The sequence below is a fragment of the Heteronotia binoei genome, chromosome 3 (genome assembly GCF_032191835.1).
Source record: "Heteronotia binoei isolate CCM8104 ecotype False Entrance Well chromosome 3, APGP_CSIRO_Hbin_v1, whole genome shotgun sequence".
In the NCBI taxonomy this organism is placed as follows: Eukaryota; Metazoa; Chordata; class Lepidosauria; order Squamata; family Gekkonidae; genus Heteronotia; species Heteronotia binoei.
In genome coordinates, this window is record NC_083225.1 from 141,485,259 (window position 1) to 141,511,426 (window position 26,168).

The following is a 26,168-nucleotide window of genomic DNA, read 5'->3' on the forward strand; positions in this document are numbered from 1 at the left end:
GAGGATTGTCTGGGGGGGGGCAAGTAGCAGCCCCCAAAGAAGATGCCCCCAGGAAAGTGATCTCTAGGGAAATCACAGCTGCAGTATGCCCTCCAAACTTGGTGAGTATTGGCTCGGGGAGGCCCAAGAACTGCCCACCTTCTCATCATAGACATTGTTGCTGTAGATGGACAATTCTTCTCCTTGGGCCAGCTCAGAGCTTTGAGTCCACTAGACACTGCCCAAGCCAGGGACAGGTGTTCAAAAATCCCATTGAGAGTGAGTGTGGGACAGCCAAGGAACCCAGTAGCTAAGTCCTTCTGTTTGGCTTAAGCAGAAAGACAGGTACCTCAGAGCCCTAAATAAGCACCAAACACAACCCCAGCCAGGGAGATGTGTTCAGAAATCCCAATAAGGGCGGGTGTGGGTCCTCAATTGAGGACCCCAGTAGTTAAATTCCTCTGCTAGGCTTCAGCAGAAGAACAGGACACCTCAGAGCCCTGACTGAGCACCAAACATTTCCAACCCTACTATTAACACTAAGGAATTACTTTCACTTCCCTCTCTGCCTCTATCTCTCTTCTCTGCCTAAATGCCTACTGCCAAGTAAAAACATCTGCATGTGAGCTAGGGGGATGTATCTCTCTTTTTGGCAGCCAACACTGCCTGCTGCACTTTGGAGGGCCACTATTGGTGTTTCTAGGGCTGCAGAAGAGCTGCAGAAGTCTGTCCCACCATTTTATTAATTGATCAGTGCTAGCATGTCAGCCGTGTGAACTGCCAACATAAACCACAAACTGGGTGATTTTCGTGACAAATTTAGGTTCATGATGAGGTTCACGCTTATCCCTCTCCAGATGCATACTGCCTTTGAATGTGGAAGTTCCTTTCAGTCCTCGTGACGATTTGCTATTGACAATTGTTTGTTCTATGAATCTGTCTAATCCCCTGTTAAAGCTAGGGGGCCATCCACTAGCAGTGAACTTCACAGTTTAACTAATTGTTGAGTGAAGATGTTTTTCATTTTTCTGTTCTGAATCCATTGTGCATAAATTCTATGGTATGCCCACCAAGTTCTAATTTTAATGCAGAGAGAGAAAATATTTCCTTGTCCACTATTCCACCTCCATGAACAGTTTTATAAACCTATAGTGAGTTTAACTGGCAAATTAGCATGGGCTGATCAAAGGAAATCTGAGCCACATGAGTCACCTGAGAACCCAAGACTAATTCTGGATCAAATAACAACTTACATTTTGTTCCTAATTGTCTTCAGGGTGGGATGCCATCCAAAACAGTCATTTCTCCTTCTTACTGGTCCATTGAGGCTCTCAGCCCGACCATCAGCTTTGTCTAATCTAGATTGAGTTTAAGTATGCATGAAATTTGGTGGAATAAATAGACCCACTAGTTTCAGTGTGAAAAGAATAATGTCATACTGGCGTTTTAATACATTTTCACACATTTTTCTAGTTTGTACTTAAAGTTTTGATAGGGAAAGTATTCAAATAACATGACTGTATGTAACATTGATATTATAAACTGAGAGGACTTGAAAAGTTGGAGAGAGATGAAAGAAAATGAGAGTGCAGTTGTTTGGGGGTGGGGTATAAAAGAATCATGAGTTAACATCTGAAGAGGCTGTCCTTTGCATATGTTTGTAAAGTGAGGAACACATTTATAAAAGTGATCATCTTTTTTCTTTTTCTTTTTTTACAACATTTGTTCTTAGGTTCCCTATAACATCATTGGGTGGCTTGAGAAAAACAAGGATCCACTCAATGAAACAGTGGTGGGCATTTTTCAGAAATCTTCCAATAAACTTCTGGCAAGCCTATTTGAAAATTATGTCAGTGCCGACAGTGGTAAGTGCAACAACCTTGTTATTTTGCTTCCTAGATCAGAGCTCAGAAGAAACGTGAAATAAATACACCAAATCAAGACATCCAAAAGTCTTGCAGCTTTCAGTGTAATTTCCTTCATAACATGTCTGTGGGAAACAGAAATATTGTCATTTCCATTTACTCAAAACAGTTGGCACACAGTCACATTAGTAGATCACTCAGCCTGCTTGCTGGCTCAGAACAGAATGACATCAACTATAGCCACAGTCACAAGTGACACTTCTCTTATTTAAAAGTATGCATGCTAAGAAGCTGGGGTTGCATTAGGGTTGCCAGTTCTGGGTTGGGAAATACCTGGATTTGGGGGAGCGGGGAGCCTGAGAAGGGTGAGGTTTGGGGCATAATGCCATAGAGTCCAACTTCCAAAGTGGCTGTTTTCTCTATGTGAACTAGTCTCTTTCACCTGGAAATCAGTTGTAATAGAGGGAGCCTACCAGCCACCACCTAGAGGTTGGCAACCTAGGTTGAATATAGTAAAGTGTTGAGTGCACTTTTGATGGAATGCTGTTAATGTAATCCATATAGAAGGGCATACTGGAGTACAATGGAGTGTCAGAGGCTTGGACAATGAAAGGATGCAGATTTATTAAATGACACACCAATAGAATACATTTGTCACTATGTTGGAGTCCTTAACCATGGATGGAGGCTATGACTGTTTTCGCACACAGCTCACCTCGCAGTCACAATCCTGTTCCCTCCGCAGTGGTCAGATTTCCCACCATCTGTGCCGAAGTTACAGGAAGTGCCGCAGCTTTTGTGTAGCAAACGTAAACCGCTAAAACCCAGTTTACGTTTGCTACGCAAAAGCTGCAGCACTTCCTGTAACTCCGGTTCAGATGGTGGGAAATCTGACAGACGCTGTGGAGGGAACAGGATTGTGACTGCGAGGTAAGCTGTGTGTGAAAACGGTTGATATCTTTTTCATTCTGTGAAGCCTCCCCCACTCCTGCATGGACAAATAAGCCTATACTAAATTGTTTTTATGAATTGGCCACCATGAACACAAACTGCAGTTTTGCACACTACGAAGTGTATGAGATTGTTGCATGCAGACAGGCAATTGGCCCTTTTGGTAGCCAAAATATCTAAATAATAATAATAATAATAATAATAATAATAATAGTAAATGGGGACGTCCAAAAATAATAGTATGAATGGGTTCATAATGGATGTGAGTGGAACATGACATTCATTGCTCTATAAAAATAGATTATTTTAAACAGAGGAATTGACAATGTGTACTGCAATGGTGTAGAGAAAAATATAGCTTTTATGTTGCCAATCTCATCTATATAATTACAAATATTGTGCATTTAACAAGAAAAGCACAGAGAGCTTCTCTATAATCTCTAGTTCTGAAAGTCAAGTGGGGAGTTGCTGCAGAGAAGAAATACTTCTTAAATCATAATTTCTATGCTTTTAAGACAGGGCAATTTGCAGGTTCCTGCAAAATGATATTAAGTAAGTAGGACTGTGACTCATTACAGAGATTTAGCTGGTATATCCTACAGCCATAATGACTTATAGAGCATTTATTAAGAACCACATTGGAGTAGATGTAGTTGTCACGAATTATAAAAGGGAACCTTGAAGATGTAGGGTAGTGCCATTGCCATAATGCAGAGCTGAGTCGAAATATCCAAACCTGCAACTGGCCAATCACTGAACATAATTAGATATTGACCAGATTTGCCGATGGGGATTGCTGTCTGCTGAAGAATATTAATCTCTTGGAATTTTGTTAGTTCATAGTATGTTATTAATCTCTTGGAATTTTGTTAGTTGCTTTCATAGTATGTTAGGTAAAGGCCATGGCCACCTTGATGGCATCACTTCATAGCTGCATAAAACACATGATGCAATTCACTTTCCTTGCAAAGGCACTAACTGTCTGGTCCAACCCTTTACATGACTTCTGAATAAGGGTATTGCACTGTGCTGGCCTCCTTGATTTGGCTTAGTTGTGGCAGCCTGCTTGCTAAGATTGTCATACCTCAGTGTGATTAAAGTATTGTAGAAACACAACTTTTATTAATATTGTAAGATGTCAAGACCAGTGTATAAATATTCATATATTGGTTCTTTTAGCTATAGTCATTCTCCCTTTTGGTGTCCATTTTCCAAACATATGTATTATTCTGCTTTGTGCAACCTCAAATGTAATTCATTTGAACATAAGTCACATTGACTTCAATTAAATTTATATTCAAGTAGCAATTCCAATTAGCAAAAGGTATATCATCTGCCTGTAGATTATGATGCGGGATAATCACCCACATTTTAAAATTCGATGTGCATTCCTGGTGACAACTCTTGCTAGGAAGCAACAGGAAACTGCAGCTTGCATACATAGAACCAAAAGCATGCACATTTCATCATCATACATGACAACACTCTATGCCAATAAAGGTATTTGGATTGGATTGGACATGACAACATACATATAGTCTGTATGCTTTTCATGTTGTAGATTCTCAAGATTGGAAGTGGCCTGAGGATCAAAGTACATGATGGATTTTGTACCAAATAGTGTCTGATTGTCTAGACCCTGCTCGTTTTCCTTTCAGGCACACAGCAGTTTCAGGAAATGTCATTTTAAAGGCCCTCAGGGGCCCAATTCAGCTCAAGGCTATGGTGTGAGAGGATGAAAGGCTCCAGCTGCCAATGTGGTTTTCTCAGGCTGAAAAGGCCTTGGGCTTATTATTTGCCCCATTTTGGAGCTGCACATGCATGTAATATTGCATGTATCCCTGGTCTTGACTCATTACACAAATGTAGTTTGGCATAATCCTTTGTTGTGCTGCATCAGAAAACCAGACACAATTGTACTGAACAGAAGAATCCCAACACTAGCACAGTGCCAAACACTGTGACAAATCATTACTTCCAGAATGAGCACCAGGGCAATTGCAACCATCAAAATAGGGATGCCAGAGCCCTTGGTGGGGCCAGGGCTCCCTCACTGCCAGGCCCCACATTTCTGCTGATAGGGAGTGGATGGAAACTACCCCCCAAATGAGGGAGGAACAACCAACATTTCAATTATGTGCCAGCCTGTGTGACTTCAATGTGACCTAGAAGTGTCATGGGATGTCGGGGGTGGCACTTTGGTTTTTGGGCAAAACATTCTATTATAGAAGTTAATTCTACCATAGAGTTTTTGCCGAAAACTCAAATCTCAGAAGCTAAGCAGGATTGGCTCGTTGGTATTTGGATGGGAAATCATCAAGAATTTCCAGGGTCAGGACACAGAGGCAGGCAATGGCAAACCACCTCTGAACATCTCTTGCCTTGCAAATTCCAGAATCATCATAAATCAGCTATGACTTGACGGCAGCAAGAAACAAATAAATAAATAAAATCCTTCATGTCAGTGCTGGAAGCAGATTTTAAACTTGGCTGTTTTGTTCCTTTGTTTTTAAACCATAAGCTGATCACAGTGGAGAGAAGAAACGCAAGAAGGGTGCTTCTTTCCAAACAGTGTCATCAATGCACAAGGTAATTTTCAGGTTTCTTTTGATGTATAGTTTGGTAATTTTTCTTCATCATTTCACCACCAATAAGCTGGTGTAAACCAAAATTTTAGTCACTGACCTAACAAGACCTGAGCTTTCAGTTTCCTGACTCGATACTTTTTAAATTTATATTTTATTGATTTTTTATTTTTGTTTTGCCTGATTCAGCTAAATGTCTAAACAATGCTTCACTGCCCCAATCCAACAACACTGACACACTCACAAACCATACTAGTGCTTGTCAAAAGCATGCCGCATGAGCAAAAAGCCTTCCCATCTTCTTCCAGGATCCAAGCATCACCCATTTTTTGTTCCCCTAGCTGATAGTTAGCATGGTCAGATTGGGCAGCAGCACTGGCCACTTTCTGATAGTAAATAGAATTTGAACAGAGCTTTACGGACTCTAATTAAGTATTCAGGTTTAAGGAGAGAAAACTAGACAAGAAGCTAGGAGAGCTGAGGCTGGATCTTTCCTGTCATTTTAAGGGCAGGCTTCTCGCGGCCATAGTTAAAGGCAGGCCTTAGTGCCAGGAAAGAGTAAAAGGTTTAATTCATCTTCTCCAATACAGTTCTAGCTGCTGAAATGTACACCATTACTCCCCCTGCCATGCTGCTGTTAACTCTGGAAGAGAAGAGGGGGGAGATGAAGTATATGTATTTTCCCCCTTCTGTGTCTAATGTAGGGATGCCACATTGGCAGCTATGGCAGGCAACCTCCAGCCTTGAACTCCAGGTTCCTTCCACTACTTGATGGAGCAAAATATGGAAGAAATCATGTCATGCAATATTGTGATGTCACTTTGAGTTTTCTAACTGAAAGTGCTGATACCAGAGGTGTACCAAGCTCATATGGCATATGGGATGGATAATTTTTTAATGCCCCCCCATTTTTTTTTTTTTGCCTTTAAGTCACAGCTGACTAATGGCGACCCCCTAGGGTTTTCAAGGCAAAATAAGGAAGAAATCATCTCATGTAATACTGTGATGTCACTTTGAGTTTTCTAACTGAAAGTGCTGGTTCCAATGGTGTACCTAGCTCATATGGCGTAAGGGGTAATTTTTTAATGTCCCCCCCATTTTTTTTTGGCATTAAGTCACAGCTGACTAATAGCGACCCCATAGGGTTTTCAAGGCAGGAGACATTTGGAAGTGGTTTGCTTTTGCCTGACTCCCAGTCAGCCCTGCTTAACTTCTCAAATCTGACAAGATCAGGCTAGCCTGCATAGCCCCTCCTCTACATGGCAAAATTATTTTCATTAATAATCATGAAATAAAATGAATAATATTGGCCAGAAAATAGATTCAGGTGGGTAGTTATGTTGGTCTGAAGCAGCAGAACAGAGTTTGGTCTTAAAGGTGCCACTGGATACAAACTTTGTATTCAGCGGCCAAAAGAGAAAAGCAGACAGGGAAAAATGGCCGAGTCTGCCTAGAACGCTATGCACCAAAGGGCCAGTCCTGGAGGCAGGGAATGGCAAACCACCTCCAAATGTCTCTTGCCATGAAAACCCTATAGGGTTGCCATAAGTCAGCTGTGACTTGACAGGGTGGGGGGAGGAATTTCATCACACCACTCATGCTCTGAGCAGGCACTTGAGAGGGCTTCTGTTCTCCATTTTGACACCCAAGAGCTAATCATCCCAAACATCTATAAGGCATTTTTGAGAGCTAGGAACTGCCTTTGTACTAACTTTAACTACCTAACGCAAACCAAAATAGTGATCACAAGCTTCACCAGACTGGATGCTAAGAAACATACTAACCCCTCCTCCCCAAAGAAGGTGCCCCCAATCTCCAGTTTCCAAAAGACTTAAGTCAAACCAGAGAATTTCTGCAATAGAAACTGAAGCGAGCCATTTTTGCGCTTCAGCAGAACAAGGGCAATGTACAGAGTATATGGCATAATATTAACAAAGGCTTGCTACTATACCACTCTTAAATGCAATATGTCACCAAACAGGATAGGGGTGAGGTGGTCATGATACCAAGAAATGAAAATAAAGGGGGGCAGAGGAAAAACTAGGTGAAGGGAGACAGAAATGAATGAGAAGCATGTGGAAAAGAGGGAGAGAAATTAAGAGAGGGAAAGGTTGTTTTATCTTGCTGCAGCACCCTACTGCTTTACAAGATCTAGCTGAGCTGGGTGCAAGGAATGGGAGAGAGAGTAAGGCAGGATAAGGTGGGGTATAAATCAAAAATTAAATCAAATTAAAGGCTAGACTACTGGAGAAAATGATCTTCAGGCTAGCTATTATTGTAGCAGCTAGCAGCACAATCTGTTAAAGACAGTTGCTTGAGTGCTGGAGAAAAGGGAAACTTAGCCAATCCTAGAGCTTATTGCTATGCTCAGGCCCTAATGGCTGCAATCAGAACTGCATTTTTAAAATAAAAGGGAAGGTTTGTAGAATCTTTCGGGCTCAAGTGCTGTGTTCTACTGGAGAACACTGTGGACACTGCCCGCTTTTAAGGCTGTTTTCTTTACCACCAACAGAGACAGCCTAAAAGATAGGAGGTTGAATTTGGGCTATCCAGTAGAACCACTGGATATCCCTTTTTGTTATTGTTTTCCACTATAATGCTTTCACTCAGTAAGAGAAAAGTGCATGGCAGCTGCTCTGTAAATATGAAAGCAGAGAATTGCCTCAGGGCTAAGGTACATCATGGAAAGCAAACTGCATTCTTCAATGCGGATCTCCTTCTCTATTGTGAAAAGGAGGGAAAGAGTGGGAAAGCCAGGGATGTGCTAGCAGGAGTATAGCACAAAGTTCAGTTTGGCTTTATGTCAAACACATTTTCCCCTCTTGGCCCACCTTGGCCTATTCTGGCTATGAAGTTAAAAATTTATTTCAGTGTAAATTAGCATCAGCAAGTAGTGGACAACAAAGGAGATGTAATAGCCCCAGTGTGCTTGAACATGTGTCTTTGTGTTTTTGTAACTCAGTAGCTACTTTTTGCCCTGTATGAATGGATGGTTTGTTTATCAGAGAGTTGGTGTTTGGTTCTGTTTATAACTCAATTTGGTAAGGTACTTCCATCCCAAAGTGTTGCCTTGGCATATTTTAATCTCCTTTTCCTCTTTATAGGAAAATCTAAACAAACTAATGACCAATTTGAGATCCACGGCTCCTCATTTTGTGCGTTGCATTATTCCCAATGAAACTAAAACTCCAGGTAAAGAAATACAGAGTAATTTCATTTGATCTTCATTTTGATAAATCTACTTTTGACATCACATATATAAATTATTGGGGGGATATGAAAAGACTGCCTTCAGTTTCTTTAGTGTGTTTTTTCATTTTTCTTTTGGGCTGTTTTTCTTTCCAGGTGCCATGGATCCTTTCCTTGTCCTTCATCAGCTTCGCTGTAATGGAGTCTTGGAAGGAATTCGCATTTGTCGCAAGGGTTTTCCAAATAGGGTTGTCTATGCTGACTTCAAACAAAGGTAAGGTGAACTCAGCAGTCTAGCCAAGCTACTAGTTTATAGACGCTATGTTCTCACCTCCGTTAAAATCCTTTTTAATTTACCCCTTTTGAATCATCTTTGGATAAATGTTCCATGACTTGAAGCGATAAGTTCTTATTCTCTGAACAATCAGAGCTGAATCAAAATGGCGCTTGGACTGGGAATTCAGCAAATTCAAAAACACTCAGTAGGCAATATTGAAATAATGTTTAGCAGCAAAATATACCTAATTTTAATTATGCCTCTTTCTTATCAAGAAAAGTTGTTCCTAACAGTTTCCAAGTTATAAAAGTCTGCGTTCTAAAATATTGTTACATGTGCATCACTTCCCCAAGCAGTGAGGTTAGGGATAGCATTTTACTTGGGTTGGTTACCTTTGGGGAAAAGAGCACCTAAAACTTATGACATCTTTGTAGTAGTAGCTTTACATAAAAAAAGGTAACGGTAGTTCCCTGTGCAATTATTGAGTCATTACCGACCCATGGGGTGCCATCACAATGTTTTCGTGGCAGACTTTTTATTGGGTGGTCTGTCATTGCCTTCCCCAATCATCTACACTTTACCCACCCCCCCCAGCAACTGGGTACTCATTTTACTGACCTCAGAAGGATGGAAGGCTGAGTCCACCTTGAGCCGGCTACCTGAACCCAGTTTCTGCTGGGATTGAACTGAGGTCGTGAGCAGAGCTCGGACTGCAGTACTGCAGTTTACTACAAACTGAACTGAACTACTACAGCTTACCAATCTGCACCATGGGATTCCCTAGCTTTATGTAAAAGGCAGAGGTAAAGAGGCATGCCTGCAAGGCAACAGAACCACTAACCCAGATTCCTTCAATAGAGAGCTTGTGATCCTTTTTATTTTTTTCTTATCAAATTTATATCTCACCCTCCCCTAATGGGCTCAGGGTAGCTAACTCTCAGTAGAGTCTTCCTGCTTCTCTTTTGGATTCTCCAAAATCTCAGCTGTGGTTTCTCCATACATCAGCATACATCTGCCCCTTCAGCTCAGTACAATATCACCTACACCCTGCTGGGAACACTTCCTAACAATTAAGGCCTTCTGAGTTATTAAGAAATACCAGGTTTTTTTACCACAGGCACTGCCCCTTCCAAAGGTGTACATTAACCGGATTGTAAATTCACATCATGATGGCTTGGACTCATTGGAACAACCTGGAGTTGAAGTGCGAATCTTCAGTAGTGGTGGTGGAATCATCAGCAATCACCTTCCCCTTTTCTGCTCACAGAAATACCTTCAATGCCAATTGAAAGTATAGCTGAGGGATCTTAAAACTAAAGATTTAAGAATCCCCCCCACAACTAATTTCATGTCAAGTTTAATCTTTCCCCCTTTAAAATGTTTAAAGAACATCCCAAATCATTATTAAAGTGTGGTCGTATATGTAACAAGGTATGGCTGGTGACAGCAGAATAACAAAAAGAGAGCTATCCCAATGTAAATCAGGCAGGTGAGGGATATTTTCATAAGCAGCTCTCCACTGTAAGCAAAGCTTGCACTGCTAGGCACTTAGACCATCCAATTAAAGCTTGATTTGTTCTGGGAATAAACACCAAGCCCTATTAGAAGATCAGCCCTGTAGCTAGTGAAGAGTGGTTATTAAAAAGTTTGCCACTAAGTATGTACAAAGCACATTCCTTTAGCATTCTGTAATCACCAATCTCCCATTTAGTGTGAAGAGCTCCCAGACAAAAATGTGCCTTGGTTTTTCTTTGTTTGTTTTTTAAAATAACTATGGTATCTATTTTAGACCTGAAGGAAAGACTGAAGGGCCAGATTTTTTGCTGTGATCGTTGGCGAGCAGGTGGCCATGATAAAAATGTATCTGGAAAGTGCCAGATTGCTTAGTCTGAATTCAAGAAGTCACATTTTAAAATATGTTTGTTACTAAAACTGCCATGCAGGGAATATTTAAAACCTTTTGAAGTTATGTATTAACTTAAAAGAATGGGGAGGCTTGGCCAGTTAGCTGAACCTGTTGGTGTTGGGCATCTGGCATTTCAAGCTTGTCTCTTCTCAATTCAGTTATCCCTCTCTTGGATTTGTCTGGTGGCAGATGTTTACAGTTGAGATACAAGTAAATATTGACTTCACCAGCTACTCTTGATTAGTACAGTTTACCTGGTCCAGAGTTTCATTTATTTACAAATTCTTTACTGGCCATTACTAGGTATCGTATTCTGAATCCCTCTGCAATTCCAGAAGACAAGTTTGTGGACAGCAGAAAAGCTGCTGAAAAATTACTTGGCTCTTTAGATATCGAGCATAACCAGTACCGGTTTGGACACACAAAGGTAGGCTGTTTCACTCTTGTTTTGCATTCAGTAAATATTCAGGGAGCATAAAAGTTTTTTTGGGGGGGCGCTGGATTTAGGGTTTAGGAGCATGTGAACCACTAGGATTCTGGGCTTTGGGGCACCAGTTTTTGAAACACATTTATCACAGAGTGTTTATTAATTATTAATTCAGTAGCTGAAACAAATAGTATGAAGAGTTCATCTTCACTTGCAAAACTGACAAAAGTCAGTTTTACATAGTTAACACTATTTCATAGTGGTTCACTCAGTTTTGTGCATAGTTAAATCAACAGTTGATGTTAGTACATTTCAGCTTTCTTAAAATATCTGTGAGATTAAAGAAATCTGATATATTTTTGCTTACATATGGCATGAATAAATGGACAACCAAATTTATCTTCTCATATGTTGGGACTAAGTCAAGTATCAAAGTTGTGAAGTTCAGTTTAAAAAAGGGAGTTAAACAAATGGAAGAAAGGTGCCAAAGACACCATTTTACCTGAGGTATTGTTTGGTCTAGTGCAGGGATAGGGAACGTTGGCTCTCCAGATGTTTTTTGCCTACAACTACCATCAACCCCAGCCAGCATGGCCAATGGCTGGGGTTGATGGGAGTTGTAGGCAAAAAACATCTGGAGAGCCAAAAAACATGTGACATGAGTCAGGACTCTGGTGCCTACCCTGTGTGAGTTTGGTATAATTCACTTTGAAAGTTGAACAAAGCAGGAGTCAAGTAGTACCTTTAAGACCAACCAATTTTTATTTAGAACGTAAGCTTTTGTGTGCTCTTAAGCACACTTCATCAGATGAGGAATCCAGCACGTTTATTTAGAAGCTTTATTTAGAAATAAAAATTGGTTAGTCTTAAAGGTGAAACTTGACTCCTGCATTGTTCAACTGCTTCAGACCAACATGGCCGCCCACCTGGATCTATCACTTTGAAAGTATTGTCATGCTCCATGCTGCTCCAAATGCTGCAAGAGGGGAGGAGAGGCTTCAGGCTTCTTTTTCATGCAGTTTTTGCTAGTAATGGGGATGGTGGCTGTGCCCCCTCCCCCACAGCAGAACCCCAGCTGAGCTGCAGGATTAGCTGATTTTTGAGCTCTTTAGGGCAGTCTGGTGTAAAGGAACCACCCATAAGAGCTCCAGCACAGCTGTCTCAGCTTTTATTTGCAGCTTTGCCACTGTTTTCTTTTCCCCGCTGTATTTTGGTTTGGGTTTATTGGACCCAAAGAAATTAAGTATTTCTGGAAAATCCTAGATCCAGATACCTAAGTGATAGTGGGATCCAGTTTTTTCAGGAATCCCAATTTTTTTTGGGGGGGGGGTCCAATAGACCCAAACTAAAATGCAGAGAGCGAAAATTGCACACCCCCAATGGAAAAGATCCAGTAGTTGTTGATGTGAAAGGCGTCTGCCTGAGATCCTGGAGAGTCACTGTCAGTCTGTGTAGACAGTATTGACCTTGATGGACCAAGATTTCAATATGCGTTCAAGTAGAAAAGTACATAAGTATTTGCCGTATTATGGGTTTTAGTCATGCCAGTAACTCCCAGTCGCACTTCCATAACTAGAAAATGTAACGAGATGCCACCCTAATGGTTTGAGGTCACATATCAGCTCTAGCTTGAAAGATATGTCTAAAAAAGTTTGCATATTTTTCAGTTAGGTGATACCCCCAAATGTATGTTAAAAGGAGAAATGTTACCAAGCCCAACCTTTGCTGTAGGGACATGTTGGAGCCTCAGGGACACTGAATGCATTGCACTACCCCAACATTTGAAGTCTGTCCCTCCAGGCAAATGTTGCACAAGTCTCCTGCCAATGATGTATTCTCCCTGCCCATTTTCACCCTCTACATTCGATGTCATCCTCCATTTAATGTCAAAGGATGTACTGTAATCTTAACTGATTAGTGATTTACTTAATCTGAAGTTTATGTTGTTTAGAGCTAAACAAAATGTGCCAATGGGCATCCATGGGCAGATCCTCAGATGAGTATTTTAGCTGTAAAAGCAGCCTCAGGGGCCCAATTTGGATCCAGGCGCAGTGGGAGGTTTGGGGAGGGAGTAGCTCTGCTGCCTTTCTGTTTTCTCCTTCCTCTATTATTAAGCCATGAGAGGGACAAGAGGCAGATCCCTCTATCATGTGTAGTTTAGTTCAACAGTCATTTTTACAGCAGCTGATCTCTTGTAAGGAATTAAGACAGAAAAAATAAGCTCCATTCTAACAAACCTGAGCTATGATGCAACGCAAGGTTAGACACACTTAAGTGAATTGATTTCAGGGGGCTTATATGTGCCTAACTCTCTGTGCTATATTGTGGCCTTTGAATGACTCATAGTATTGTTCACAAACCTTTGTGAAAAAATTAATATGGTTATAGCACTTCAGATTAAATGACCAGAACAAAAGCAAGCCATAATGCAAGTTGTTAAATAAAATTAAAAAGAGGCAGGGAAGTGGATCAGACAAAAAGATCAATGGATACCACCCAGAGATGTATAATTCTCAGGTCTGATTATACCCAGTGCTTTTAAATTGCTGCTATCATTTCTATTAGCTAGACTTTTCAAGTAAATGAATGAGTAATGCATGGGAATTGAACAGCGAGTATATGAATTTTAAAAGGCAAATAGAGGAGCATAGAAATATATCTCATACTTTAAAATCTTGGGTTATGCCTCCATCCTTCTCTTCTGTCTCTGCTTTTTAAAATTTATATGAGTTGCTTTTAGCAAAGTGAAGTGAGTTTGTAATGTGGTGTAGGCGGTAGAGCTATGCATAGCACAGTAACAATTTTAGTTGCTCTGATGAGCACTACTAACTACCAGATTTCATGGTCCCAGTGTTTTGGCTCAAAAATCCTGTTTTGCTTTGGCTTATTCCTTATGCAAATTAAAACAGTGAGTCTTATCATTATTTTTAGTTACAAATGTATAAATGGCAATGAATCAATCAAATTAGAAATACTGGCAACAAAAATAAGCAAAACTCATTACAATGACATAGAACAATAAACAAAAAAGGGCATATTTATACATCCCTTTCCCAGGTCATTTGATTGGACTTGGTAGTATGGTTGTATGGCTTCATCTGAATTGGACACAGATTTTTATGCTATTATTAACCAGCTTCTAGTTCAGATACCTGCTTGTAAAATCAGTACCAGTCAGACTCAGTTTTTGCAATTATGTTTCAGAATTCAGCTTAAATTGAGCCATATCTCATAAAAAGAAAAATTGTTCCATATGTTTCTATTTGTTTTACTGTATCAGTATAAAAAACAAGACTTAAAAATTTTTAGGGGGACTTTTAAAAGGGAGGGGACATCTTCTGTTTGCATACAAATTCACTGTTATGCAAACTTGCCCCCATTCTATTACTGTTGAGGAGTGCATGCAGAGAAAGGCAAGAAAGTTTACCTTTCTTTAGCAGGTTAGAAGTGTTGCCAGATGTTTTCTTCCCTTCCACACTTTGTGATTGATCCAAAAAAGCATGGGGAGAGAGAGGGGGGGGGGGAAGCATTTCTATCAGATGTTGAGGAAATGTCAAGCAGTCTGCATGACCCAGTGTCCCATATGTGGAAAGGCTTTCCTGTTGTGAGAAAGGAGAGAGGAAAGAAAGCTAACCTGAACTGCCCTGTGGAAAGTGGAAGTAAGAAAAGGGCCTATGGAGTCTACAGGCACGAGGGAAAGAACAAAACAACTCTGCTTCGTGCCTATCCAGTCACCCCTGGGTAGGGTTCCCAAGTTCCCCTCTGGCCACCAGTGAGGGATGCAGGGGTAGGGTTGCCAGATCCAGGTTAAAAACTAACAAAATTTGTGGCAGGGTATGAGCTTTCATGAGTCATTGCTCACCTTTTAAGATAGAGCATCTGAAGTACTGAGCAGTGACTCATGAAAGCTAGTATCCTGCCACAAATTTTGTTAATCTTTAAGGTTTTGCTACTAGACTCTTACTTTTTTTCTACTGCTATAGACAGACTGACACAGCTACCCATCTTGATTAATATCCAGGTTAGGAAACTCCTAGAGATTTGGAGGTAGAGCCTGGAGAGGTCAGGGGCCTCAGTGGAATATGATGCCATAGAGCCCACCATTCAGAGTGTCCATTTTCTCAAGGGGAACTGATCTCTGTAGTCTTGAGATGAGCTGTAATTCTGAGGGATCCTCAAATTCCACCTGGAGGCTGACATCCCTGAAAGGTAATCCCCTGTGCAAGCACCAGTCATTTCCGACTCTGGGGTGACGTCGCATCATGACGTTTTAATGGCAGACTTTTTAATGGGGTGGTTTGCCATTGCCTTCCCCAGTCATCTACACTTTTCTCCCAACACAGCTCATTAACTGGTAGATGACTTGCAGCATGTGCTTGGACTGTGAATTGCAAGAAGAAAGAGGAGGAGGAGCTGTAGATGAGTGAGGCTGGAAAAGGAAGGTATGGAAGGGGCTGGAAAAGGAAGATATAGGCTGGTAGGGGAGGACACCTCTCCTGGGTGGCTAACTGGTTCACCTCTTTCGGAGTAAGATCATTTTTAAATCCAAGATCATCTGCTGTTAGGCATTGGCCTCTCTCTTTGTGTGTGTGTGCCTTATATTCGAAGCTGTCTTTCTTTTGAGTAAATACTGATAATTTGCTAAGCCCATGGCCTTTGTTTCAGGTTTTCTTTAAGGCTGGCCTGCTTGGTCATTTAGAGGAAATGAGGGATGAGAGATTAGCAAAAATTTTAACACTCATTCAAGCAAGATCCCGAGGCAAACTGATGCGCATTGAGTTCCAGAAAATCGTGGAGCGAAGGTATTACAAACCGAGTCTGCTTATTTCCCATGGGCTTATATTGGATGTAAACTAGTAGCAGTTGCCTTTTAAAGCTGTTCCTTTAGCTTGGAACTGTATTTCCCAAGTGATGAGAGATTGCAGTTTTACTGCTGGAAAAAGAATAGAATCTTTCAACACAAGTGATACCTTGAAGGGAAGACATAAATATGGTCATGGCTTTAGATATCATGAGGATGCAAAGGGGAACATGAAGTGCGAATATCTTGAGATTCCTCTTTCTCCATAAGTTCATCATGCACAAAGTAGATCTTTTGTGCATCTCTTAGTGTGAAATTCCTGGTGTTTGGGGACTCATTCAAATGAGAGATGTTTTTCCTGATTCCCCATCCTGACTACATCCTCCATGCCACATGACACATTGTGCATGAGACTTCTCTGACTCCCAGCATGGGGGAAAGGGGGAGGGCTGGGGTATAGTTGGGAAGAGCTGCATCTGCATGCATCTTCCATTCATGGTTCATAGGAGCCAAACGTTTTTGTTTGTTTATATGCTTTGTTCTTACAAAAGGAAAAGATACCAAATGAGCAGAAAGCAGTAGGCAGTTGCTCATCTTGTTACTTTTTATCATTATGATGTCTAAAACTGCTGTGCATACCTAGGGGAAAAAGAAAGAAAATGTGCCTTTATTATTTACAAAAATACGTTGTAGAAGAGCAAGGCTATATTACTATCAAAGGAAAAAGGACTACAGCACTAGCTACAAACTTTGCAGGATTTACTAAGGGGAGAGACATGAGAAGCAACTGGACGTTGTAATAGAAGCTTTGTTATCTGGTGCTCATAAGTAATGGGGGATTGCTAGGTAATCAAATGTTCCAGATACTAAAACTTATTGTTCTGTCCTACTCAGAGGAATCCGCAGCAAACAAATCCCACCCCACTGGAATGACATGGTCACAGACCCATGTCTGATCAGACAACAAAGCTTTTACTGTACATAGGACCCCAATCATGTGGAAAAGGCAAATAACTAGCATAACTTTCCCCATTTCAAAGGTACAATGCAAGCACCTTTAAATTTCAGGAAGTATTTTCTTTTTCAAAATCCAGAGATGCACTTCTTGTGATCCAATGGAACATCCGAGCTTTCATGGTTGTGAAAAACTGGCCTTGGATGAAGCTCTTTTTTAAGATCAAACCCCTTCTGAAGTCTGCAGAAACAGAGAAAGAAATGGCCAATATGAAGGAAGAGTTCCTGAAACTAAAGGAGGCCTTGGAGAAATCTGAAGCCAGGAGGAAGGAACTGGAAGAAAAGCAGGTGTCCTTGGTTCAGGAGAAGAATGACCTGCTCCTTCAGGTTCAAGCAGTGAGTAGGCCATTTTTAAAAAAATTAGGGAATGGAATTAGGCTTGCAGAACAATGCTGTCCTTTAACTCCTTAAAGATTAACCATTCAATTGTGGCATAAAACTGAATCTCATTTTGGCATATGCATGAAGTATTATTTTCAGTTTAATCTGAAGTTGAAGCAGAGAAATAATGAGGTCCGCACACATTGCTGGTATGAAACGAATTTTACTTTGGCACCAAAAGCAGAATTTAGCCGGCCATAAGCATCTAAAATGACTAAGTTAAAATTATTCCCCATACAGCCAGTTTTATTCACACCCAAAACAAGCAGGCAGGCCCCCCAAGCTTATCTAACTCAACTGTAATGTACTCCGTGACGAGACGTGTAGAAGGCAACATACTTTATTGTAAGGTACATTACAGAACTGAGACACGCGGGCTGGGACCCGCTTTATATACATTTATCCCGGAACAGCCCCCTAGCTGGTCAGCCCAATCCTGGCCAGTCAAACTTCCTGCCACTGGTCTTGATAGGCGGAGTCTTTTCCTGCGCTGCGCAGTGTGACCAAGGGACTTCCCCTGGTCGCCCTTTACTGCGGGGCCACGTGGTGCTTTGTTTAAGCACAAGACACTACACTCCTCCCCCCCTAGTCTAAGACACATAGTCCTGCAAGTAGGCTGGCGCCCTGCATTCCCGGGTAGATCGCCGTGGGGTTGCTCGCGGCGTGGAAGTGGGCTCCGGGCAGGGGGCCGCCTCTTGGGGATTCTCCCTTGGTGGCTGGTGGGCCGGCTCTGGTTGCAATTCCGGATCGGCCAGCCTCGGGGAATCGTACGTCGGCAGGCTCGGCACTGGCGGGGCCGCTTCTGGGGTTTCCGTTGCTGGCTCTCCCTCGCTCGTCGCTTCCTCTGCCTCGTGTAGTTCCTCCAGCAGGGTGCGGCGGTGCAGCTGATCAATGTGCCTCCTCAGAACCTGGCCCCCCTCGGTCGCTACCTCGTATGATCGGGACCCTGTCACCCTCAGTACCCGGCCGGCTACCCATTCTGGACCGCTTGCGAAGTTCTTCACATAGATGGGATCGCCCGGAAAGAACCCCCGCACCGCTTCCCTGATTTCTGGTGAACTGCAGGTGTCTGTGGCTGGGTCTAGGTGTAGCCTGTCTAACCTGGTTGTTAATTTCCTCCCCATGAGTAGTTCCGTGGGGCTGGACCCTGTTGTTGGGTTGGGGGTAATCCTGTTATGGAACAGGAAGGCTGCGAGGCGGTGGTCCCAGTCCCCTTGGACAATGCAACCCAGCGCCTCTTTGGTGTTTCTCACCATGCGTTCAGCCTGGCCGTTGGTGGCCGGATGGAAGGGGGCGGACCTAATGTGCTTTATGAGGTATCTCCCTATGAACTCCCGGAACTCCTGGGAGGTAAATGCGGTGCCGTTGTCAGTGACCAGGGTATTGGGGATCCCGTGCGTGCAGAAAACCCTCCATAAGGCTCTGACGGCTGCCGCCGTGGAGGTAGACACTACCGGGATTACCTCCAGCCATTTTGTATAGGCATCGACCAGGATAAAGAATATTTGACCCTGGTATGGCCCGGCGAAATCTAAGTGAAGATGGGACCACGGCCACCTGTTAGACTCCCATCGGTGGACTGGTGCGGGGGGCGGATCGGGCCTGGACTCCTGGCATGGTTGGCACCTTCTCACCCACCCCTCTATTTCCTCATCCATGCCTGGCCACCACACATAGCTTCGGGCCAGGGCTTTCATCCTTACAATCCCTGGGTGGGTTTCGTGCAGAGCTTCGAGTACCTGTTTGCGCATGGGGGGGGGGAACCACCACCCTGCTGCCCCAAAGTATGCACCCCTTGTGGGAGGATAGTTCGTCTTAACGGGATGCAAACGGCCTGAACTCGCTGTCCACCTTGCCCGTGGGCCACCCCCTTCCCACCCTGTCCAAAACCCGAGCGAGGATACGGTCCCTGCCTGTTGCTCGAGCCACCTCCGCGGCGTGGAGGGGGCGGTCGGGCAGGGACTCGATGAGCATCACCCCGTGGGCTGGGGCAGGATCTGGGTCTGTCGAGGGCAGCGGCAGGCGGCTGAGGGCATCAGCGTGCCCCATGGCTTTGCCCAGGCGGTGCACCAATGTGTACGTGTAAGAGTTCAGGAATTGGTTCCACCTCAGGACCCGCTGTGATAATATTTGTGGGGTCTGGCGGTCAGGGGCGAGGAGACCCAGGAGCGGCTTGTGGTCCATGGCAATGGTGAAACGCCTACCATACAAGTAGTCGTTGAATTTGTGCACTCCCGCCACGATTGCCAAGGCCTCCTTATCGATTTGAGCGTAGTTGCGCTCCACGGGGGTCAGGGTCCTTGAATAGTATGCCACCAGGACTTCCCTCCCGTCCGGGAGTTGGTGCCCCAGGACGGCGCCCACTCTGTACGGGGAGGCATTGCAGGCCAGGATCAGCGGCAGGCCCTCGTCGAAGGGGTGAAGCACGGCGTTCGAGACTAGGAGGTCTTTCACCGCTTGGAACGCAGCCGCTTGGCGCTTCCCCCAGACCCACGGGGCTTGTTTGTCCAGCAGCCAGTGGAGCGGTTCCGCTATGGCCGCTTTGTGGGGCAAGAACAAATGATAAAAGTTCAACAATCCCAAAAAACTCTGTAGCTCCGCTTTGCACATGGGGGCTGGGGCCTGGACGATAGCCCTGGTCTTGTCTGCCGTCGGGTGGATTCCCGCCGCGTCCACGGCGAACCCCAGGAACTCCACCCGCGGCACTCCTAGCAAGCATTTTTCTTTTTTGACTTTCAGCCCCGCCGCTTGGAAGCGCCTGAGCACCTCTCTCAGGCGGCTGTTGAACTCTCGTGCATCCAGGGCGGCGATTAGAACGTCATCGAAAAATGGCTGCACTCCGGGGATCCCTTTAAGGAGAGAGTCCATTATGCTCTGAAAAATCCCCGGAGCTACACTAACCCCGAATTATAGCCGCCGAACCCTGAAAGCTCCCCTGTGAGTCACTATGGTCTGTGCCTCAGCTGTCTTGGCGTCGACCGGTAGTTGCTGGTACGCTTGGGCTAAATCCAGCTTTCCAAAAATTTTGGACCCTGCTAGTGCTGCCAGTACATGGCTAACCACCGGGACGGGGTAGGAGTTGTCCTGGAGCGCTTGGTTTATTGTGCACTTGTAGTCAGCGCAAATTCTCACATCCCCATTGGGTTTCACCGGCGTGACTATGGGGGTTTCCCAGGCCGCATAAGGCACTGGTTCTAGGACGCCTTGGGCTGTGAGGCGGTCCAGTTCCGCCTCTATCTTTGGTTTTAAGGCGAACGGGACTCGCCTCGCCTTAAGCCGGATCGGTCTGACCAGGGGATCAAGCGGCAGGGTGATGGGCGGCCCTTTGTAACTCCCCAGGGACCCATCGAAAACTGCCTGGAACTCCCGGCAGACATCCTCAAAATTGCCCGTCTGCACTTGCTCCACCCCTACTAACTGGATCCCCAACGGTTGGAACCAGGCCAGCCCCAGTAACGTTGTGAGCTGGCGCTTGACCACCAGGATGTCCAGTGGCCCCCGGAAGTTTCCTCTCTCTACTCGTACCCAGGCCCACCCCACGATGTGCACTGGGTTTTTCTGGAAGTCCCTCAGGACAAAGTCAGCCAGCCTCAGGTGGAGGCAGCGGCGAGGACAAAGTTTCCTTAAGGTTTCCTCCGAAATTATGGAGATGGAGGAACCCGAGTCCACCTCCATGAGGCATGGGGTGCCCTTGATGAGGACCATCATTTTGACCTTGTCGGGGGCGGAGAGGGGCAAGTTCAATACCTGCAGGCTGGTTGACGCTGTCGTGTGGGCCTCGGTGGAGTCATGATGTGCTGTCGGTCGCCGGCGGCTGTTCTTGGCCCGGCAAGCCCGAGCAATGTGGCCCATCTTCCCACAGCTTCGGCAGTCCATGTTGCGGTATGGACAGTCCCTCCTCTCGTCGGGGGTCGCCGCAGCTGGCGCATTTGATGGTGGGGGGTCTCTCCATTGCTCGCTGTCTCGTGGGGGCTCTTGGGTCCGCTCCTTGTGGCCGCCGGAGCTGGAAAGCCTCTTCGTCCTCCCGATCGCCTGGTGCCATCTCTTCATAGTGGACTGCCTCTCCATGTGGGTGGCTGTACGCTTTGGTGGCCCTCTCAAAGGCCGTCGCCTCGTTGAAGGCTTGTTGGAGGGTGAGCTCTTCCTTGGCGAAGAGCTTCTGCTGCAGCCTTTCATCACGGAGGCCCCAGACGAAACGGTCCCTCAGAGCCTCCTCCCGCTTGTCAAAACTGCAGTTTCCTGCGATCTGGTGGAGAGTGGCCAGGTAGACTGCAGCCGTTTCCCCGGGCTTCTGATCCCTCTTGTGGAAGAGGAATCTGCGGGTGACTAGGGATGGTTGGGGCAAGAAGTGCCCTGTGAGGAGTCTGACGACCTCCCCGTATGTCCTCTCGGTGAGCTTCGCTGGGTCAGAGAGGCCTCGTGCAATTTCGAAGGTTGCCTCTCCGCAGACGCTCAACAGGACGTCCCTCATTCGGTTGTCGTCCATGATCATGTTGGCCCTCAGGTAGCACTCGACCCGTTCAGTGTAGGTCTCCCACCGTTCGGGGTGGTCGGGGTTGAATTCAGCAAGATGGCCCGTCGTTACGCTAGAGTTCGCCATTGTGGCGGTGGGCGTCTCAGTTTCTTGCGGTCCTGTGCCTTCCTCGTCTCCAGCCAGGTCAGCTGCTTTCCACTGGGGAAGCCTTCCTAGCTAGATCCCATCCTCGTCGCCAGTGTAATGTACTCCATGACAAGACGTGTAGAAGGCAACATACTTTATTGTAAGGTACATTATGGAACTGAGACACGCGGGCCGGGACCCGCTTTATATACATTTATCCTGGAACAGCCCCCTAGCTGGCCAGCCCAATCCTGGCCAGTCAAACTTCCCACCACTGGTCTTGATAGGCGGAGTCTTTTCCCGCGCTGCGCAGGGTGACCAAGGGTCTTCCCCTGGTCGCCCTTTACTGCGGGGCCGCGTGGTGCTTTGTTTAAGCACAAGACACTACATCAACATTCCCCACCCCCTTGCTCTCCTTTTAGTATTTTTCTATACCTTCTGCCTCCATGCATCAGCTCTTGCAAGAAGCTTCTCAGTGAGGCCTCTTTCTGTTATCCAATACACATCTGTGAATCCACACCCACTAAAGGCTGTCTGCTTCTAACAAACATTGCATCAGACACCCTCTTTTTGAAGGCAAAAGCATGCTTTCATTCATTATTATAGGGGTATTCATTAATTATTCAGGAATCCCCCTTTATCCCCCCCCCTTTCAGTCTTCTGAGAGCTTACTTACTTAAGTGTGAAGGAGACTGATCATCATCATCAAACAAATTAATTCTGTATGCCCACTCAGGAAGAACAGCTAGGTGACAATTTGGTTTCGACATTCCCAAGAAAGACTGAAATGACACTACAATGGGCTAATGAAATAGTATATTGACAGAGGTGGGGTAAAGATGGGTCACGGGAGGAAGAGAGACAGTGATGGGATTATCCATTCACACTGGCACATTCCACTATTTTCCCATCTAGAGAAGATGTGTGTGGGGGGGGGGGGAGAAGGTCACTCAGAGGCATGCCTTGGCTATGCAGCCCAGCCTTCCAATATGGAGTTTTCCTGGTCTCCATCATGGGGCCTTTCTGGGCACACAGATTAGCTTGAGAGGGCCTTCCATGTCTTTTAAGGCTACCATCTTTATTTGGCAGCACTCTGGTATCAATTTTCCCCCTTTGGCACCGCCCAATCCTTATAGAGTGTGTGCCACTCTGGGGGAGGCCTTCCTTCCAACATCAGTGAGGCATGACCAGGCAAATTTCAGGACCTCTGGGTAGATATGGAAGAGCCTGGAAAACATACTTGGAGAAACAAACAAACAAAACAACAATAATAGGTGCTTTTCCCCTTTAAAGCTTTCCTTGGCTGTGCACAAATTGCCACAACTTGAGCCCAACCCTGTTGAGATAGGGTTGCACACATTAGCTAAATTACCACACTTGCTTTCCTCCTCCTCACATGGAGGTTCAGTTTGACAAGGTCTCTACCCTTCCAATGTTAAAGTGCAGATTTCATACACCATACATTATGCAGAACACAAATCCACAATATAAACCTATGCATCACTTCTCATGATTCAGGCTAGTGCACATCCATATAAAAAGCAAGCACCTAGAGGTTCATGAGAGGCTTTTTACTTTGTTGCAACCGATATGAATCTTTAAAAAAGAAACATGAAATTGTGCACAAGATTAGGAGCTCCAAAAAGAGATTACCAGAATTGGGGTTACCCCTGGATTATGAAAATGGTCACAAAAAGTGAGCTTCTCAGTGAGGTCTCTTTGTGTTATCCAATACACATCTGTGAATCCACTCCCACTGAAGGCTGTCTGCTTCTAACAAACATTGCATCAGACATGCTCTTCAGGGGTCCCCCTTTAAAGTCTCACAATATTTTTGTATTGTAGCACTATATTCTAGTGTATGTGGTTTGTGTGTGTGCATGCAGTCACATGCTATCAAGTTGCAACCACTTATGGCAACTCCAGCCAGGGGCAAGTGAGAAGCAGCAGTGGTTTGCCATTGCCTTCCTCTAAAGATTCTTCCTTGGTGGTCTCCCTTCCAAGTATCAACCCTGCTTAGCTTCCAACATCTAATGAGATCAGGCTAAACCATGCTGCCTTCCCTGTTGTTCTATAATATAGTGTTGTACAGATTATATACTGTTTAATTGTATATTAACTGGTTGGAAATAATTCATGTGGTGGTATGAGTAGATGGATATTGATCCTAAGACTCAGCCAGAACTTTTGTACGACATATTGTAAATAACAAATAATAAAAATAGATTCTGTCAGTTACCAATTCTGTTTGCCAGAACAGACTTTGACTGAGAAGAAAGATTATCAAATGTTTTTACAGTGAAATGTTTTCTACCTTTCTAAATATGCCTGAGATAAAAATAAAATATAACAAAATTCCTTTTTTTTTAATTTAAAATTGTGGAAAAATCAAATGACTTTATTTAACCCAATCCTTGTCATAGTTCCAAGAAAAAATTGACAGTATGTATTAATATATTGGAATCCAGAACAAACAATATTTAAAAGATAATAAGAAATCATATAATGTGGGGAATTCTAGTAAATTGTCATTCAGCATTACTGATTCTAGGTACTGACCAATAGTTGCCTGTGAAAATTTCACAAACTGTTTTATACAACCACATTAATAGCAATAGAATTGTCATCCAAGGGATAGTAACATTTTTGAGGTGACAAAATATTGCAATTGGAATGCTGGGAAAATATGATCTTCCAGCAACAGAAATGCTACTCTGAGAAACAATCTCTAATTCCCAGCTCTGCACTGTTTATGTATCTAGTAGTCATGGAAAGTCTCTCAGATATCTGCAGTGTTGGATATAGAAACTACAAAGGCAAATCATGATTGTATGTATAATTAACACGGTCAATATTATTAATCTTTTCATCTATTTAATGTAGAATAAATATGTTAATTTAAAGATTGATTTTCATAATTATTCAGAAAAATGTTCTGTCACTGTAAAATATAGACATCGGGAACATTCATATTCAGTTACATGTATGATGGTGTGTATATTTAGTATTATATTTACACTTCCCAAGACTTCTTCTTGAAGTCAGAATTGTAATAAAACAACTGATCTTGATAATTTGTTCAAGGAAGGATTGCGGCTTTAGCTTTACTCTGCATTAGTTTACATTACTTTACATGTAAATAAATGAACTGCAAAACTTAAAAGGCTTGGATATAAATACTAATGTTCTTATCTATATTCCAGTCTGTTGAGTCTGTTACCATGGTAAATCAGTGAATCAAGGAGATGTTAAACTTGAAAATGTGGCATTTTACATACAGTTTGCAGTTGTGCTGCAGCACTAGTATGGACATTAAAAATTATCAAAAGGACACTTGAGGGCTAATGTCAATGTAAATGCATGTGTTATTTTGTACAGCTATTTGAATGTGCAGTGTAATTATAATCTTATATTGTATATCCTTGTAAAACCACATGGGACATTATTCTTTTCATTGTAAATGAGGAACTGATGCTGAGATAGTCACTTGGTGTTAGTGTTACTTGTCTGTATCTTTCCTGTGGAATTCTCTGTGGAGTTTCTTATGGAATTCCCTGCATAGACAAGCTTGGTCATGAGTTTTTGGGGTTCCTTAGGGGGCTAGTAAAATAGTTCTATTTAAAAGAGCTTTTTATTATGTGGGGGTTTATGTTGCCAATCTAGGTACCTGCCTGGTTCTTTTATCTTTCTCTAGCTATCTGATAGCTAGATAGGCTTGTTGCTCGGTTGTTTTGTTTCAGTGTGTAGTATTTAGTGGCTGTGTTATTCAAGAGAATTCATGATAATTTGATTTGGTGATAGTGGAGGAATGTCACTACATTTTGTGACTGCTGTATTGTGATCTGAATATTCAGAATTCTTTTATGCTTTTCACACCTGAGATGAAGTTGTGGTGGGCTCTTTCTCCTGAACAACAACAAAAAATTAATAGTAAAATTAATGTTAACATGAATAACTCCTTTCTATTGTTTAAATTACATTAAAATAGCATTTAAAAAGCACAAAGAAACAAAATGGAAAATCTTGAGAAGAGAATGGGGTAGAAAATGCTGACTACAAATATATACAAAAATTAAAAGACAAGAAATGACATATTTGTACATGTTTTGCAAGACAGACATTTTTAGTATAAATACAGAAATGTAGACCTAGGTTCTATCTACTGGGTTACAATGACATTAGCAATATATATC

The 26,168-nt window shown here is 43.5% G+C and overlaps 1 protein-coding gene across 1 annotated transcript in view; it reads left to right on the forward strand.

The window, feature by feature from the left end:
- The window catches only part of MYH15 (myosin heavy chain 15), a 135,955-nt gene that overhangs the window by 56,983 nt on the left and 52,804 nt on the right, over window positions 1–26,168 (forward strand). Inside the window, exons 17-23 of the mRNA XM_060234543.1 lie at window positions 1,712–1,844; window positions 5,317–5,384; window positions 8,485–8,572; window positions 8,726–8,843; window positions 11,056–11,179; window positions 15,845–15,981; window positions 17,075–17,330. Of these exons, the coding sequence (XP_060090526.1) occupies window positions 1,712–1,844; window positions 5,317–5,384; window positions 8,485–8,572; window positions 8,726–8,843; window positions 11,056–11,179; window positions 15,845–15,981; window positions 17,075–17,330 (924 nt within the window). The remainder of the gene's footprint in view (window positions 1–1,711; window positions 1,845–5,316; window positions 5,385–8,484; window positions 8,573–8,725; window positions 8,844–11,055; window positions 11,180–15,844; window positions 15,982–17,074; window positions 17,331–26,168) is intronic.